Here is a 17,128-nt window from a genome sequence, read left to right on the forward strand (position 1 = left end):
ACTAATATAATATTGTAAGTCAGCTATATTTTTAAATTACAAAGCTTTAAAAATTGGGGGAAATTTCATTCAAGGGTTCAGAATTCTGGCTTCTCTTGAAAAAATTGGAGGATCTAGCTGTGCATCATCTGTATTGCTATCAGGTACGGGAGCTGGAGGGTGGCTTCTCCCTTTGGAATAGTGGCTTTTAAGCCTTTTTTGACCAGGTATATACGTGAAACAATATTTATCCTTACAACTTGCCATCCATTTTTGCTGTGTTCTATTATATTAAAGCACAAATTGTTAAATGCCAGTAAAATACTGTCGCCATCCACTGATGCCCATGACCTGCAGTTGGAGGAGCAATGCTTTGGATTTGACGGCAGGTTGTGCTTGCCAGGTTCCTTCTCCCCATGAAGGTGCATTGGTGATACTTGTATTAATGTATCTACTGGGCCTTGGTTTTTACATAAAATAAATGGGTGTTGTGGAACTACCTTACCATACCCATCTCATTCATGTCTGAAGATCTCATGAAACTGTATTTTGTGTGTGTGTGTGTGTGTACACATATACATGTAAAAGTATAAAATACTATGTCTCTATTATGGGATACTGTTCTATTAAGAGATATAGGGTTGGCCAGGTAGCTCAGGTGGTTAGAGTGTGGTGCTGATAACACCAAGGTTGCTGGTTTGATCCCCAGATGGGTCACTGTGAGCTGCGCCCTCCTTAAAAAAAAAAAGAAAAAGAATATATATATATATATATATATATATATACACACACACACACACACACACACACACACACACACACACACACACATATAAAACAACTGCCTAAAATGCTTCAGGTATTTACACAGTTACTAAGGTGACCCTTTTCATTTTGGCAGCCTTATGGGGAAGAAAGGGCTCATTTTGATGACTGCTTTCTGCTTTCTGTCTTGGAAAACATGATAACTGAAGCCGAGTTTCACCCTCCCTACATTACAACACCATGTGTCTTAGTCTTGGATACTCCTGAATTGCCATGCACTGAGTGGTTAAGAAAGGAATTCAGTAGGTACCTGGGTTTGAGCTGATGCTGAAATAAAAGTGCTGTGTATTTATTTGCTCAGGTCCATGATAGAGGCAAAACTGAACTGACCACCACATAGTGGGGTTTGCCTGTGTGCTTTCCTTTGTTATCCCTATTTTAGAGACAAGGAAACTGAAGCTCAGAAAGGTTTCCTTTGTTATACAGCATACACTAATAAAATCCTATTGTTGGCTATTATGATTTAATCTATTAGAAAATTCCCAAGCTCACTTCTTACTCCAGAAGAGAATAGTGACGAAGTCATCCTAGATAGAAACACATTTTTAGGTCTCAGAAATCAGTCTAACTGGGATTTTTATATTTTAGATAATAACTCCATGTTCATCAGTGAATTAGTTACTAGCCTTTATTCTCAAAACTTTCAATTAAAGAGTTTAAAAATGGAAGCAGGAGTTAAGTTCCTTCCCTCTTGTCCTGTCCCTATAGCTCTGCCCCAAAAATAATAGTTAGAACTTTTTATGTCCCACTCCTCAAGAAGTGTTCCCTTCTTGGTCCCCTCTCCCACCTCCCCATTTCCTTTCTTCATTCACTGCATCCTCCCCCTCACTAAAACTTCCATCTCTGTTAATTACATTCAGAAGACTTGGACCATATTGCAAAACACTGTATTTTGTAGACTGATTTAATAATATGGTAATATTACATGTATGGAACAAACAGATCTGTTTCTTTTTGGTGATCATGGGAAGATTTAGGGGGAAATTGATAGTTTCTGTTTTATAAACCCTGTTTTCACGGAAAAAAGATGCTATCTGGTATTCTGTTATTTAAAAATAGCTTCGCATACATAAGATTTGATGCTTTTACCACTATTCTTCTGATTCTTTCTTGTCATAAAGAGATCTTAGGTCTTGATATTGTCTTTTTTATTGCCCAAGAAATGGTAATTTGTCAGATGGTTTTATACAGGGACACTAAAACTTAAAAACATTCCCATAGGAAGTAAACATATAACTTTGCCTAATGGAAATTGTTAATCATAGATAATAATCATGATGTTAGTAAATGCAAGCGTGTGTAATCTCTGTGTAACATCACATTGAGTTTTAACCTAAAGAAAGAGAAGAGAGAAGGCTGTTTCCTGGGCAAGGTTCATTTTACAGCACACCTGACACCAAGCCTGGTGAGCACTAGGCTAACAAAAGCAGAGGTCTGGGATCATTTCTCTCTGTTCAGCATGCAGAGCCACAGGGTGGTGGGCAGGGGAAGGTTTCAACTCTTGATTTAACAATCACAGTTCGTTTCTGACACCTGTTCCCTTCCCCCAACTATGCCAAACCAGGTTCTCAGTCTGGATGAGGGGATAATTTTAGAATCCTAAAATATGTTTTGAACCCTTAGGGAGAATGTGGAATCTTGTAGAGAAATGTAAGATAAGGAACTAATGCAATGAAATTCTAGTAAGGGCATGTACAACATAGGCAGAAATATTAGGAACCATCCTAAGGTTCCTGGATGTTCACTCACTCATGTCTCCATCCATCACCTACTGGCCACCTCCCCTTCAGAAACACACTCATACAGCTTAGCCTCCATAAGTAAAAGGCAAAAATGGACAACATACTCAAGGCATAATTTCTCAGGATAACTGGGTGCTGCTAAGAATTTTTAATCAAACTAGATTTTCCTTTGCTTAATTCCTTCTTATAACGCTCTAAGCACAGCTTTAAAATAACACTCTGTTCCTCCGCATTTCTTTTCTTTAAGTGTTTGAGTGTTGTCACATCACTCCCTATTACCAGCTTTAGTCAAGGTGATATAGTAAAAAGAAATTTAATCTAATTTAATCTCTCAATACTAATCATTATTTTCCCCTTTTAAGTAAATTTGGGGCTAGTCTGAGACTTCCTCTTGGCTTGATCACACTTTTTCTTTATTAGGTGTTGATCTCTCTACCTGATCTGAGAAACACATCATTGGACTGTCTGCTGCACAAACTACTTCAAGTTAGAACCAAAATTTAGTACTGTTAAACTGAAAACTTGTGATTGTATTGTCAGTATAGGTGAAGCATATTTTAAAGGATCAATGTATGTCTGAACATCAGACTGTTCACTCTGCCTTTTGATTTTAAGTGTATTTTATTTTTATGACACTGGGGTTTTGTTTCTCCTCCCTCCCTTAAAACAGAATTTAGTAAGGCCTCTGTGTGTGTTTGTGTATATACCCAAGTTACACGTGTAGGCACTCAAATTTGTCCATATGCAATTTCCATGTGGTTTAGAATGAATTCCCTTTGCAAATATAGCCAGGGAATTCATGTGTCTGACTCTCGTCATCTAGAAATTTAATTGTGCTCACATAGCCTTTGCAGACCTTTGCATGAAGTCTTCCTAGCCGTGGACATGGCTTGTGTTCTCTGACAAATCCTGGATTATTTAGTAATGCTTATTTGAATATTTGAGAGAGTTTTATATTGATCCAGTGGTGGTGCCACATACCAAACAGATCCCCACAGCACTTTTAAACTACATTGGGATATCCCCCAAGGAATGAAAATCTGTTTTCTGATGTGTGAAATAAATGCATCCTTTGCTTGCAAATGCTAATTGTTGAGAGGCTGTTCATTCTGTGCATTTCATATTGCGTTTCACATTCCACCCAGTCTTCAGCAATTGGAGAGATCCTGTGAAAACAGCATGTCTCTAGGACATGCAGATTAATTTTAAAACATTGGGAGGGAGATCACTTGTTTCATGGGCAGTCATGTGCTCAAGCACCTACCACCTCACATGCAGCATTTGTTTGCATACCTGCATGCAAGCATCTATATGCATATACATAAATGTGGTGCAGCATAGTGGTTAAGGTAGTGGAGTCTAGGCTTGAACTTGATACTTAACTAGCTGTGACCATGAACAAGTTAGATTCAACCTCCACACATTTCAATGCCCTCATCTGTAATTAGTGCAAAATAATGGTACCTACCTCAAAATGCGAAGATTAAGCATTTACGTGTGAACAGTTTCGAGCCCCAAATAAGTGTTCATTATTTTTTAGAATACAACTGTTATTTTATGATGCTTTATTGATAAAATGATCATGCCTATGAAAATCTTTCCTCTAAGAATTAAATTTTAGAGCTAGCAGCATACTGCTGTGACATTTCATTTCTGTAAATACACTTCCATACAGCAGTTTTCTTTCGTGTGAGGCATGCAGAAAGCCTGAAAGAGTTAAAAACATTTCCTTGTTTTTCAGGCTTTAATTTAGGCTCATTGTTATACAAAAACTGTTAGCCTGGGTAAAGCTGCACCTTGAGCACTGATGTAAACTGAGTTTTTCAAAGTACATTAAAATTTGCCATAGTCTTCCCTTGACGATTGAGAGATTTGCATCTGGTAGCGATTCACTCAGCCGAATGGAAGATCGCACTCCTTAGAGTGCTGATAAGCAGACACATGACATTTGCAAAGAGCAGTTTGCCCACTCGAGTGCCAGGGCAAACTGGAGAAAATTCTGTGCTTCCAATTTCATCAGAAACGTAGGGAATATTGCAAATGACACTACCAAATCAACTGTAAATAGATGATAATTTGATTGACATCTGGAAAGCTGTCACCGGCTGAGCAGCCCATAACAGGAACATTTACTGAGTGCAAAGGCAGCTTTCAAGTAAATCACTTTTTGTCCAGTGGGGCCCAGCCAGATTATAATTGCATGTCCTTCCCTTCATTGCAAATTCCCCATTACCGTTACCAGCAGTGTCTCATTTAAAGGAAGGTTGTCTTCCAAATATTCACTGTGTCTCACGTTAACTCGTCGCCTTCCTCCGAGAAGGCTGGCTGTGTGCTGGACAATCCAGCCCTTGCCTCCCCTTATTGTAATAAAACTCATTAGCTCTTCCTTTTTTTTGCACAGAGGTATATATTGTAAATTAACTGTTAGGTGAAATATAGCATGACTGAAGTTGCGGGCTAAAACCATTTCCAGCAGGATTTCGGCAGAGTCCTCAGATTCGTCTCCACTGTCATTTCTGAATAAGTGTTTTGGCACTGATGGTTTTTGAGATGGCAGCACTTCAAAATTAAACCAAGGAGTGGTTGGTGCCTTCCTGCCTTGTTGGAAGCATACAGGATAAGTCAAGAGCTAGCGTTAGTTCCAGTCCCTTTATTCTGCAGCTCCAAATGTTTAGGAACATAGAAAAAAAACTACAATTGCCAAAACAGATGGCCATGTAAAGGTTCACTTGTAGATAGTTTATGAAGTGGGAGACATTTCGGGAGTGAATATTAAGTCAACGTTCATGAGATGGTCTAGTCAGTTTTTTACCAAGCAGATATGTGCTACCTGGTTTTTAAAAATGCAATAGCTTATGAATGGGAAGTTTACCAAGCAATGCAAAGTGATCTGTATTCCCCAAAGTTAGTGTCTCTTCATTGGGTCAAGAAAATGAAGGGTGATCCCATACTTGCTTCACCTAGTTCCACTCTGCTTGCAGAGAACATCATCTGGCTCCTGCAGACTCTCTAGGTCTGAAAACGCCTCACATGTGGAGTGCAGAACCCCCCATGATCTTGGTCTTTGAATTTCAAAACGATAGGTTTTTGCAAAAACCCTTTGGTCCCTGCCTATGGATTTGAAAATTGCCTTGCTGGAAATGGATAAAGGAGAGAGATGGGGAGCATGAAGCTGGTTGTCTCTGCTCTAGGAGTTGCCTCTTTCATACAAACATGATAGGACCTGAATCTCCAGTTGCTGGAGTGAGACCTCTGGGCATCTGTTTGCCCTGTAGAAGTGGCTTTAGATCTCTGTGTCCCAAACAATCAAAATCTTTCTCGCTATACAAATGTAGCTGCTTATTGTAGCCCCTGTGAAAGCACATGGGAGCAGGGGATCTTGCTAATTGTACTGAGCCTGCCTGCGTTGCAAGCGTCAGATGATTGGATAGGACTGACATGCAGCTAAATGGACTAGGAAAAGACACTGCAGTGGACTGTTGGTCCATTAGTTTGCTCGGGCAGCTTGTTTTACTAAGGAGTCCTCTAATGGTTTCTGGGCAATAATTACTATCTCTCTTCTTCATGCTATTCAACATGACAGGCATTTGCTGAAGTCGCAGCTAATATATTTGCACTCTAACCGGCCCCAATGCTGAGTTTCCTTGAGTATGTTTGGCTAAGAAATGAATGATGGCCATGTTTTTTCTTTGAGAAAATGTCTCTAATGCAGAAGACCATCGTTTTATGTTGGATACTAAGCAGGCGTGTGGCGTAACATGAGTGCTTGTGAAAAAAATTGATGCATTAGCTGTGGCCTGCCCATTGCATGTCTCCTATATTAGGGGTTGATGATATTAAAATGGTGGGAGGGGGAACTTTTATGGGCCGTTTTACTTATAATGATAACTGCAGACTTGAGCCAAAACTAAAGAGAGGGAGAAGTTTGTATAGCAATGAATTCAGACAACTATCTTGAAGCTGTACAATAGAGAATGATTATTCCTTTATTTCAACTAATTGGGAGGCAGTATTTTATTTTATTTTTGTGTTTCTATTTTAAATTAAAGTGGGTGTCTTAGAATAAAATATTTTATCTTTTTAATTTTTTTTCATTGTTTTCTCATTCACTTCTTTGTGAAGTGTGGTCAGTTTTGCCGATCACCTTATTTACTTTTTAAGTCACTTGAAGCTTCCTAGGGTAGTATTTAAGGTTTAATGAATGAACTTGACTTCTTTTGAGGTTCTTCAATCAAGTTTGTTTGTTAAAGTACAGCATTTAAAGGTAATAAATAACTTGATCATCAATAGTGTGATTGTTTTTGCTATTATAAAATCTTTGGAGGATTTGAAGGTCATGAAAAGCCTTACATGAGAAAATATAGAAGGAAGAAAAAAAATCAGAGAGCTATAGAGCAAATTGTGTAAGGGGTATGCCTTGGATTTTGAAGTCGTTTTTACAACTGTATATATCTGTGGGGAGGTAATTATAATCATTTTTGGGTTTTCTTTCATCCAGTCAGGTCTCAGGTCTCTATTATATTGAATACAATCTCTTTCTTGGAGTGGGGGAGGATGAGAAAACATTAGCAAAAACTCGATTTTTGGCAATTATTTTTCTCTTCTGATTCTAAAACATAAAACAGCTGCCTGATAGAAAAGACTCTTAGTTTTTTTGTATATCAGAAAGAGGAGAAAAAGAACTATCTTAGAAACATATTTAAAGCACATGATGAAAATGAAAGGTTTTTAAAAAACCTTTTAGAATCTGTTTTCTTTGTGCCAGGTACCAGATGTTGATGTTGGCAGTGCTTAAGAGGGTCACAGGGCATTTAAAATCACTAGGCTGTGGGGAATAAAATTCCAGGTCTGTTGCACTGGAGATTATTTAAAACTTGTGTTTACCTAGCGGTAACTAGTACAAAAGTACTTTTTCCATAGCCCCTCTTAAATAGGTACCTTAGAGATGCATGATCAATGAAATTGCTCCAAAATATATTTATGTTCCGATGGATCTGAGCATTATCAAAGTCACTGGTTCCATTTAAGTCTCCTTTTCAATGTGAAAAGCAGACTGCTTTCAAGTTTGTCAGACATGATCAGCCTTACTGTGGAGCCATCCATTTCAAATTAGAGGATGGAGGCTCTGCTACCTCGTTGTACATATGCACAAAAGGCATGTATGCTGCACTTAAGTGATATTTTCTTTGTGTCCCCTAGAAATATAATGATTTGAAGGAAACAAGGCCTTTTGCTGCCCTCTCCATAGTTTCTTCTCTGGGTGAGCTGAAGTTTCTTTCTCTCTGATGGGACTGCAAGGGAGGAATACGTTTTCCTCGACCCTCTTAGGATCCCTCGTTGAATCTGAAAACAGAAGAAAAGCACCCAAGTGTATTGAAAATAAGTCTTAGGTGACACAGAAACAGTCCTAAGGAAATGAAGATCCCCCAAAACAGTTAGCCCTGAGTATTTTGTGCGAGGTTTGATAGGGTACACACAGTTGTAGAAGCATGTGATAGGTTAAGGAATATGAGGAAATTGTGGTAACTGGGGGGAACCTTCGCAAGTCCTGTGTGATAGGATTCTCTTTTGTGTCCCCTTGTCTATGGAGATAGGATGCTCCTTTTCTCTGGGTACAAGAGAGAACCTGGAATATGAGGGTTTTAGGGCCTGTTTCAGGGAAGAAGTGCAAAGGGGAAGGTCAGAGTTACCTTCCTGCCTCTGCTGTTTTCTCCTTCATGTTAAGATATTCAGTATGTCAGGGGCTTCATTTTGGTGTCCTGAACCCCATCAGGATAGTAAGGTTAATAGCTTCAATGTAAAAATGGGATTGTAGAAAATAAAGTCCTGAAAAACAAAACTGGTTCTCACAAGAGTGCCTCTTCGTGTTGATTATAGATTGTTTCTTCTGGCTTTGTAGCTGAAGCACTGGGGAGTCGGATGGTGACTTTACTGAGCTTTTCCAAAGGACAATTAAGCATTTTTGCTGTAATTGTCTTTAAGATTTTACTTAAGAAATTTAAATTTATAATTACAATGGAATTAATTTTTTCTGCATTTCCCTTCTTATTCATTACCTGAAGGAATTAGAGTTTTGGGGTTTTTTTATGTTTTTGTTTTAGTTTTCTGTAAAAAAGGAAATATTTCAAATAGTCTAGCTGTCAGGAAAACACCCCCCAAAAAAACAGAAGGAAATAGGCCAGTATGTCATCAGTCATTGCCTCTGGGTGCTGGAATTATGACTAATTTTTGCTTCTTTATGCTTTTCTACATTTTTAAGACTTTGTACAACTAGAGTATATCACTTGTAAAATCAGAAAAAGGAAATTATATATATTTTTTTCTAATACATAAATGTGATTATGCTAATATATATTATATGCAAATATATATTATATATATTTATATATATTTTATATAATATATATTTTAGCTGATGTTAATATGCCTAAGGAGTCAAACATTGCCCGTTCTAATTGAAGATCCTGGAACCTTGGCTCTGGGCTATAAAAACCAAAGCGCTGTTGATGTTTGCATAACTTTCAAAGCCACCTTCCATTTGGGTTGGGGGTACAGTCATGGACAACCCTCTCACGGGGTTTGCTGGTGACCAATGAAAGCAATTTGTTTACAACTAAAATTGGCAGAAACAGCTGTCCATTGTTGCTGTTACTACCAAATGGTTCTTTACCTTCTACCTCCCATGTATATGTTCTGTGAGTATGTCTTGATTATATTTATAGTGCCCATTCAGTGTATTTTTACAGTGGAAATAGATTTATAGGGTGGTGGGGAGAATTGTGGGGGGTAATTTCAGAGTTTCTTATGTCTATATAGTTTAGTGGAAAATGCAAAATGAATACCTGCTTGCTAGATGGATGCATTTAGGATTCCCTTGTAATTCATAAAATCTTTAGCATAGTTTTGAATGTTACTTCCATTTGGGGACATTTCTTTAAACCATAATGTTTTATAGTCACTTGGAAGCATTACATTGACGACTACTGTTTGGAATCAGAAGACTGCTTTGTTACTTTTTAAGTGTGATCTTAGGGCTAGTGCTTTCCACCTATGAACTTTGTTATCCTCATCTGTAAGATGGGGATACTAATAATACCTTCCATTAGGACCACTGTGGGGTTATATGAAGGTATTTGTAAGTCCATATATGTTTCATTTATTGAATAAGCTACTCTTGGCAAACTCCTAAATTTGAATGGTGGTGATTTGGATCAAATCCCTGAGCTAGAGCCCAGGGCCAAATTATATTTGCCCATTCTACTTGGAAGAGAGGAGGTTAAAGAGATATGGTTTTAATCTTATTTTTGTGAGAGGCTGTGCCTACTGTAACCCCCATAGCTCTTCTTAAAAAACTCAAAAATAGTTACTCATTTTTTTTCCCCTAATTACTTGGCAGAAGTTTGAAATTCAAAGAGAGAAACTAGTAACAACCAACCTTTCTTTCACACTTCCAGATCAACAAAAGGAATTCTTGGGTCCTAGAGACCAAAGAAAGAATCAGCAGGAATGCCCAGGGTGAATTGATGGATTGCAGAGCCTGGCTGGTAATTACTTTCGCTAAGTTAAAACATTAACTTAATACACAGGAGCAGGGCCAGATGAAAATTGGGATTTGGTCATCTTCCTCCCTTCCCCCATGGAGATCCCATACTTTCCTTCTGGAGGCAGCCTTCTCTTTGGTGGGATAGCTCTCCTTCCTTTCCTGGGTCTTGGCATGGATTTTCATGCCCCACCTTGGAAGACCAGTTGGTATCTTTCATTTGGATTGTCCTGGGCAACTGTTGGTGGGGATATATGACTGTTTAGGTCAGTCAACTTTCAGGGTGGCAAGGAACCCCAGTTTTTCAAGAATTTTCAGCTGAGTACCAGATACTGACAGATTTATCTCATTTTAGGGTTCAAATTTCTAGAATTGGCAAGGTTTAGTTTTGGTTGTTTGTGACATCAAGTGCACACCTTGGGATGCTAAGGAAGTTTCATTTAAAAACTAACATGTATTGGTTGTTAATAACTTCCTAGTGTGCTGTGCTATTAAAGATGGAGAAGCCATAATGACATTTAGTGACATTATTGTTTAGTGATGTGTGTTTACCATGGGTTGGGAGGGGCACATATGTATTTTCAGGTGACCGTTCAATAAATAGAACTTGAAAGCTCATTTAATCTACAATGCTGTCAGCCCAACCCTTCTGTTATAAGTGAAGAAATTGGATATCTAGAGAGATGAAATTATTTGCAGCTCATTAGAACCAAAAATGGACTTGAACTCAAGTTTTCTTAGTTCAAGTTGCTTATTACTTTCTGGGGATAAGAATAATAGCTATCTTATGGGATTTAGAAAGAATCCAATTTTTTAAAAAGTGTATATTCAGGGCTAGGAACAATGACAGATGTGGAAAAAGACTTAACAAATGAAAGCCACCATCATTGTCATTATTATTTTTACTTTTTATTATTGCTACCATTACCACCACTATCACCATCACTACCACCATGTTTTATAAGATAGTATGCATCATGTTGTAGAAGACGACCTTTTGCTAGCAAATTGAACTGGGTACTCAATTGATCAGGACTCCATTCAAAGGAAATTCAAAATGCTTGACTCTTTGTCTTCCTTAGAGAGCCACAAAAGGCATGGGTACACGATAATTGAATTTGCAAACCTAATTTTGAATTTTGAGCATTTTGTGTGTGCTTATGGATTGGTTATACCTCTAACATACAGAGATTTGTCAAATGTGATTCTAGAGAAATACACCCTCTTGAAACAGCAGGGATTCTGTGGAACCATGATTGATAGTTCAGCAGTCTCCTGAACTTCCTTGTTTTCTTAGGCTTCTATATGGAATGTATAATGTTTCAAGTATTTAAGTTTCCTAATCCTGTTAGCACAGGGCTTTAAATTGGAAAACTTTAGTTATAAAATCTATTCTGATGTAATTATTTAAAAGATCAGACTATTGAGGAATTTTTGGTGACATGGGAATATACTCACAATATATTAATTGAAAAGAAGTGGACACAAAGCTACAAATAGTATGATCACAACCTTGTGGCACGTAAAAAAGGTGTGTGTGTGTGTGTGTGTGTGTGTGTGTGTGTGTGTATGAAATATGAACTACTGGAAGAAAATTTACCAAGTGAGTAATAATAGTGTTATCTTTTCTCTGGGTAGATTAATAACAGCTTTTAAAAATTTTTACAAATAATTTTTTAACTTTCTTTAAATTACCTGCAACTCACTTCTCATACTTTATATAAATTAAGAAGAAAGAAATTGTCAGCTGTGCCTTGGTAACATAGTTATTGGTTAATGCCATTTTGTGCCATACAGTGTCTGACTCTGTGTTTGATGTACTTGCCATCTTACAGGCAGAGTATTAGAAAGAACGTGTGTTTCAGAGTCAGATAGGCTTGGGTTTCCACCCCATTGCCTTCGTTGAAGAGCTTTGGAATTGATTGAGTTGCCTCTCTGAATCTTAGTTCTCATTAAATTGGGCTGCCATCTCCTTTGCAAGGTCCCTCTTCTTTTTTTATAATTGAGGTAAGATTGGTTGATAAGATTACATAAGTTTCAGGTGTACAACATTATAGTTTTAATATGTGAATGCATTATAGCATGCTCACCAACAAAAGTCTAGTTTCCATCCATCACCATATAATTGGCCCTCTTTACCCATTTTGCTCTTGCCCAGCACCCCTTCGCCTCTGGTAACCAGCAATCTGTTGTCTGTATCTATGAGTTTGTTTTTGTTTTATTTTGTATTCTACATATGAGTGAAATCATTACAGTTTTGGTCCTTTTCTATCTGACTTATTTCACTTAACATAATACCCTCTGCCCCATCTATGTTTTTGCTGATGGCAATATTTCATCTTTTTTATGGTTGAATAGTATTCTGTTGTCTATACCAGGGGTGCCAAAAAATGTATACACATGACTTGTATTCATCTTTTGTTCTCGGTTTGTATTGAGTATTACAATTTTAATACAGTTTTTTTTTCTTTCTTAAAATGTGTATACATTTGTTTGGCACCCTCTGTATATACCACATCTTCTTTATCCTTTCATCTGTCGATGGACAATTAGGCTGCTTCCGTATCTTGGCTGTTGTAAATAATGCCTCCTTTGCAAGGTTTCTTAATCCTGAAAGTGATTTGCTCTTGGAGGTGCTCACTAAATAGTAGCTCCTTTTCTTCTCCCAACCACTGCCCTTATTTCCCAACTGCCTTCACCAAATTCCACAAGGATCAATTCAGGGAATAAAGGAGCTTGGAAAAAAGTTTCAGATTCATACGAACATTTTTGGTGGTTTGCCTCTTTAATCATGCCTTTACTGTAAAAGTCTCACATCCTTGGGAACCAAACTCATGACAATCATGAAATGTCTTACTTCAAAGGATGAGGAAACCGAGCAAACCAAAATCATGATGAGCTCTCTGGAGCAGGGTTAGGATCGGCCTGGGAATGTTGAGCAACAGCATCACCATTCACCTCTCACTGGCAGTGATGTGGAGGGTGTGGAAAGGACTCTGGGGCTGAGGTAGGGTTTATAATTGCATAGCCGTCTGGCCTTCCCCAAGCATTCTTTTCCCTTCCAGGATTCCTGTAATTGTCATCAGATGGCTCAGTCTTCCAAATGTTTCCGGTATTGCAGTGACTTCTGGAGTGTGTTTAAAAAAAAAAAAAAGAAGCCAGAATTAGCAGCCATCATCTCTTTGTGTCTCTTCTGTTGTGTGTAGATGCAGTTCGGGCATCTCTGGACCATAGAGAAACCAGCCAGATGTACAGGAGCCCTCCTTACCATCTTCTCTTGAGCCTTCCCATTTCCTTTGCTGGTTCTTTTCCACCTGCACTGCTTTAAAGGAAAAAATAAATAAGTGAGGACCGATGCAGGCAGTGGTCCTATTTCCTACACCAGACAGCTGTCCTCTTAGCTTCATTATTTATGGGGACTTTCATAGAGCATTGCCTCTTTCTTGGATCTGCTAAAGGCCTAAGGGAGGCTGAGAGTTGGACAGTGAGTGAACTCTGGGGAGAATGATGCAAAGTCTTGGGCTACCCATTGTCATGGGGGAAACAGAGGCATTTGAGACAGACCCTGCATTTCATCTGATAAAATTTGAGTGACAGAAATGATAGCATTAATTGGGAAAGCAGGTGTTAAGGTGGAAAGAACAACCCAAAAGCACAGAAGTGGAAAAGTTAGTTATGTTTGGGAGGTGTATGTGATGCAACCTAGCTTAAAAATGAGAAAAACTTCATAAATTTGCATTTGTGTTTTGAATAGGGGTCAGTGTATTGATTCTAGTTTTAGGTGGAATGCTGTCTGTAAAGTTGAGATATAAAAGGAATGGCCCATGCTCTCAAAGATGGTTGCATTTTGAGTCTTTCAAGGTACTTAAAATTTTCCTTCATCATATGTCTAGAACTGAAAACCCCAATACAAAAAGATGTCATGTACGGGGCTATTTTTTATCAGATAAGCTCCTGTAATTTGGCATTGACTGCTTTTCTAGGAAGGGGAAGATGGCCTAAATAAAAAAAAAAGAAAACCTAATTTTTAAAAAAATGCAGTGATTGACACACCTAAACTCGTTTTTCCATCCCCTCATTCCCCAAACTTAGACAGGGTAGAGAGATGGTATAGAACTCTTCAACTAGATCATATTGGGAAATGTTGGTTCTTTTCTCAGTTGAAGAGAACTGACACATTTTTCTCTGATCTGTGCTGTTGGCTGAGAAATTATGCTTTTTAAAAGCTACTTTGCTTTACTCTTTTTTACTTATCTAACTAGTAATACAGTTCAGTGCATTCTGGTGCCCCTGATTGTCTAATGGACTCGGCTCTAGACAGTGATGTTAACTGTTGACTTCTTTAGGTTAAACTGCGCTTTTATAGTCGTTATATGGATTTTTAAAAATAAGCTAAATACTGATGCCTATCCCCAAAACCATCCTTCCTCTTTCTTCCCATCCTACCTCTTTCATCTTGGAGTTGGGAGATAAGAACAGGAAAGCCCCCAATCTTAGCAAGGGTAGGAGATATCTCAAGATTCATATTTTTAAAAGTGAAAACATGATAGTGTCATTTTCCTTGGCAGTGCTTGGTCTAAGAGTAGTCATGTGCCTAAGTTTTGGCCAGTAATTTGTAAGAGGAAGTCTGCTGTGAGAGGATAGTGAAAGTTTCTCATCTGGAATGAAAAACAAACTACTGCTTGGATTTTGGCTGTGATGCTTGGTGAGGCAGTGAGCAAGCGTTACACCACAATAAGAAAGGCAGACCTGTGTACTTGACCCAGCACTGGGCTGCTACCTCTGACTGCTCATTCTGTGAGACAACTAATTATTTCAGTTCTTATAAACTGGAGCCAGCCTAATTGCTATCTAATAAAATGTTTCTATGCTTTCATCATGCCCCTTCTATTATTTTCCTTTCAGATTTGTAAAGTATTTCTTAATCTAGAAGTCACACGATCCACTGTCTATCATTGAAGATATTTTCTGTTTCTAGACACAAGAGGCAATTACACCTTTGGGGTGGGATGGAAAACTAGAATTGACCCATCCCAAAATAAGTGAACTCCTGACCACCTCCTTTTCACCACTGGCAAGTAAGTACCTTGGTGAAAGGTGTGATGGGAGAAACATGTTTCTGTTTGGCTTGTATTAATTTACTTTGTTTCTCTTGTTTGTAAATTGGATACTCTTTGCTTAGGCAACTTATTTTTGCTTTGGATTGGTATGATGGAGAATAAGAGAACAAAGAGGCGTTGGGAAATAGTCTAAAAATACGTTCTTATTAGTGTGGTTATTCAGTTTTCAGTCGGTATTTCTTTGAGCCATAAGGTTTGTTTCGGTGTCTGACTTGGTTGACAATCAGTTACAATATTTAAGCTGTTTCTTGCAGTATATTTTCCCTTTCAGTAAAGAAATCTCACTTTATTTCCTAAGATGAATTATAACTAAGACTGCTTGGTATTGAGAGCCTTTCCCACTTAATGAGATACAAATGTTCTCAATGTGTCCTTCTGAGTAGATTATATTTAGAGAGGAATCTACTTATTTTAGTTGACTAATCCTTTGCTTTCGTATCATGCATCCTTATTAGGCTCTCATGTTTGTGTTCCATATGGAATTTCTTGTGAAATCAGACCTCAGCAAACAGTGTTAACTTTCAGGGTCCGTGGTACTGAAAATGTCAATGAAATTTGTTGGCTCTACATATCTTGTTTTTATAGCACTCTTTGCAGTTTTATATATTCATGATAAATACAGTCCCTTCACTGTTCTTGCAAAGTGAATTTTGTTTCTTAGTTGGTTCTTTTCTGATGTTTATACTTTTACTTACTGGTGTAAAATAATTGAATATATTTGAACTGTCCTCCACCCCACACCTACTTTTTTGGTTCCTTCTATAGTCTGAGAATGGTCTTCTTAGAAGCTCCTTGGGTCTCTGGACATTGTGCATCTTTGTCCTTTTGCCAAAAAACCTGTAACGTTCCAGTAGAACTAACCAGTTACTACACTGAGTCAGTGAATTAGGTTCGTCCAACTTCTGGGAGTCAGTGTTTTATTATTCTCAGTGTCCCTGTCCTCTCACTGTCGTGGCAAGTAGACCAGTTAGTGAAAATGTTTTGAAGAACTTGATCTATAGAGTTAAATTTTCCGAGGTCAAATACTGGCTTCACTGCTTATGTTTGCATGCCCTTGGACAAGTTATTTGGCTTCTCCCTGCTTCAGTATTCTTCTGTAAAATGGAGACTATACTGGTACTTACCCTGGAGGTTGTTATGAGAATTCTACGAGAAGATTTATGGAAGGCCCTTATACTAGTGCCTGGCATGTACTAAGTGTATAGTTGATATGACAGTATCTAGTTGAATTTTTCTAAGTACTTTTTAAAAATGTTTCTCCTTTGGCTCTCAGAACCAGCCATGGAGAAGGGAGTATTATTGACCTTATTTTATAGATCATCATAGAGCCACAGTGTCAGTACATAACTTTGTTACTTATAGAGGTGGAGTTATCCAGATCTCTCCTTTTAATTGATTATACTTTACTGTGAATGGGGCCTTTAGGAAATTGCCCTGTTTTGGTGATGTTATAAGCTAGAAGGTGTAGATGGGAAGGTCATAAATTCCTGTTCCTTAGATCTGGCCCTGCAGTGAGCCAGTTCATTCGTTCTAAATTAATTAATTAATTAATTTCAGATATTTCTCCCTTTGCTTGGTTCCATGATGCAAAATTTCAATTATCATGGTTAATTAAATAACACTCTCTCCCAACAACAGTTCAGATTCCAGTTACAATGTTATATTAGCTGTGAGTAATTGTATGAATGTACAACTAGCATATACTGTTATTTGGTTCATGAACAGAGAGCAAAGGATGTAGCTGTGTTGCCTCCTTGTTACTCAGAGATAAACCCAGCTGATGTTTTATGAAAATGGATCACTTAAAAAGGGAATTGCCTGACAAAGATCAAGATGCAGCAACAAAGTGAAAAGTGATAACACTGGAAGCAAAATAGGGTTCTACAAAAAAATAGCTGACCACGGGAATATCAACAGTTCTA

At 37.9% G+C, this 17,128-nt stretch overlaps 1 protein-coding gene across 1 annotated transcript in view; it reads left to right on the top strand.

Moving 5' to 3' along the window:
* Positions 1–17,128, top strand: part of BNC2 (basonuclin zinc finger protein 2) — a 410,108-nt gene that overhangs the window by 57,580 nt on the left and 335,400 nt on the right. The window contains exon 2 of the mRNA XM_019667815.1: positions 10,001–10,090. Within this exon, the coding sequence (XP_019523360.1) occupies positions 10,001–10,090 (90 nt within the window). The remainder of the gene's footprint in view (positions 1–10,000; positions 10,091–17,128) is intronic.

The sequence above is a fragment of the Hipposideros armiger genome, unplaced genomic scaffold (assembly GCF_001890085.2).
Source record: "Hipposideros armiger isolate ML-2016 unplaced genomic scaffold, ASM189008v1 scaffold_506, whole genome shotgun sequence".
Taxonomy (NCBI): Eukaryota; Metazoa; Chordata; class Mammalia; order Chiroptera; family Hipposideridae; genus Hipposideros; species Hipposideros armiger.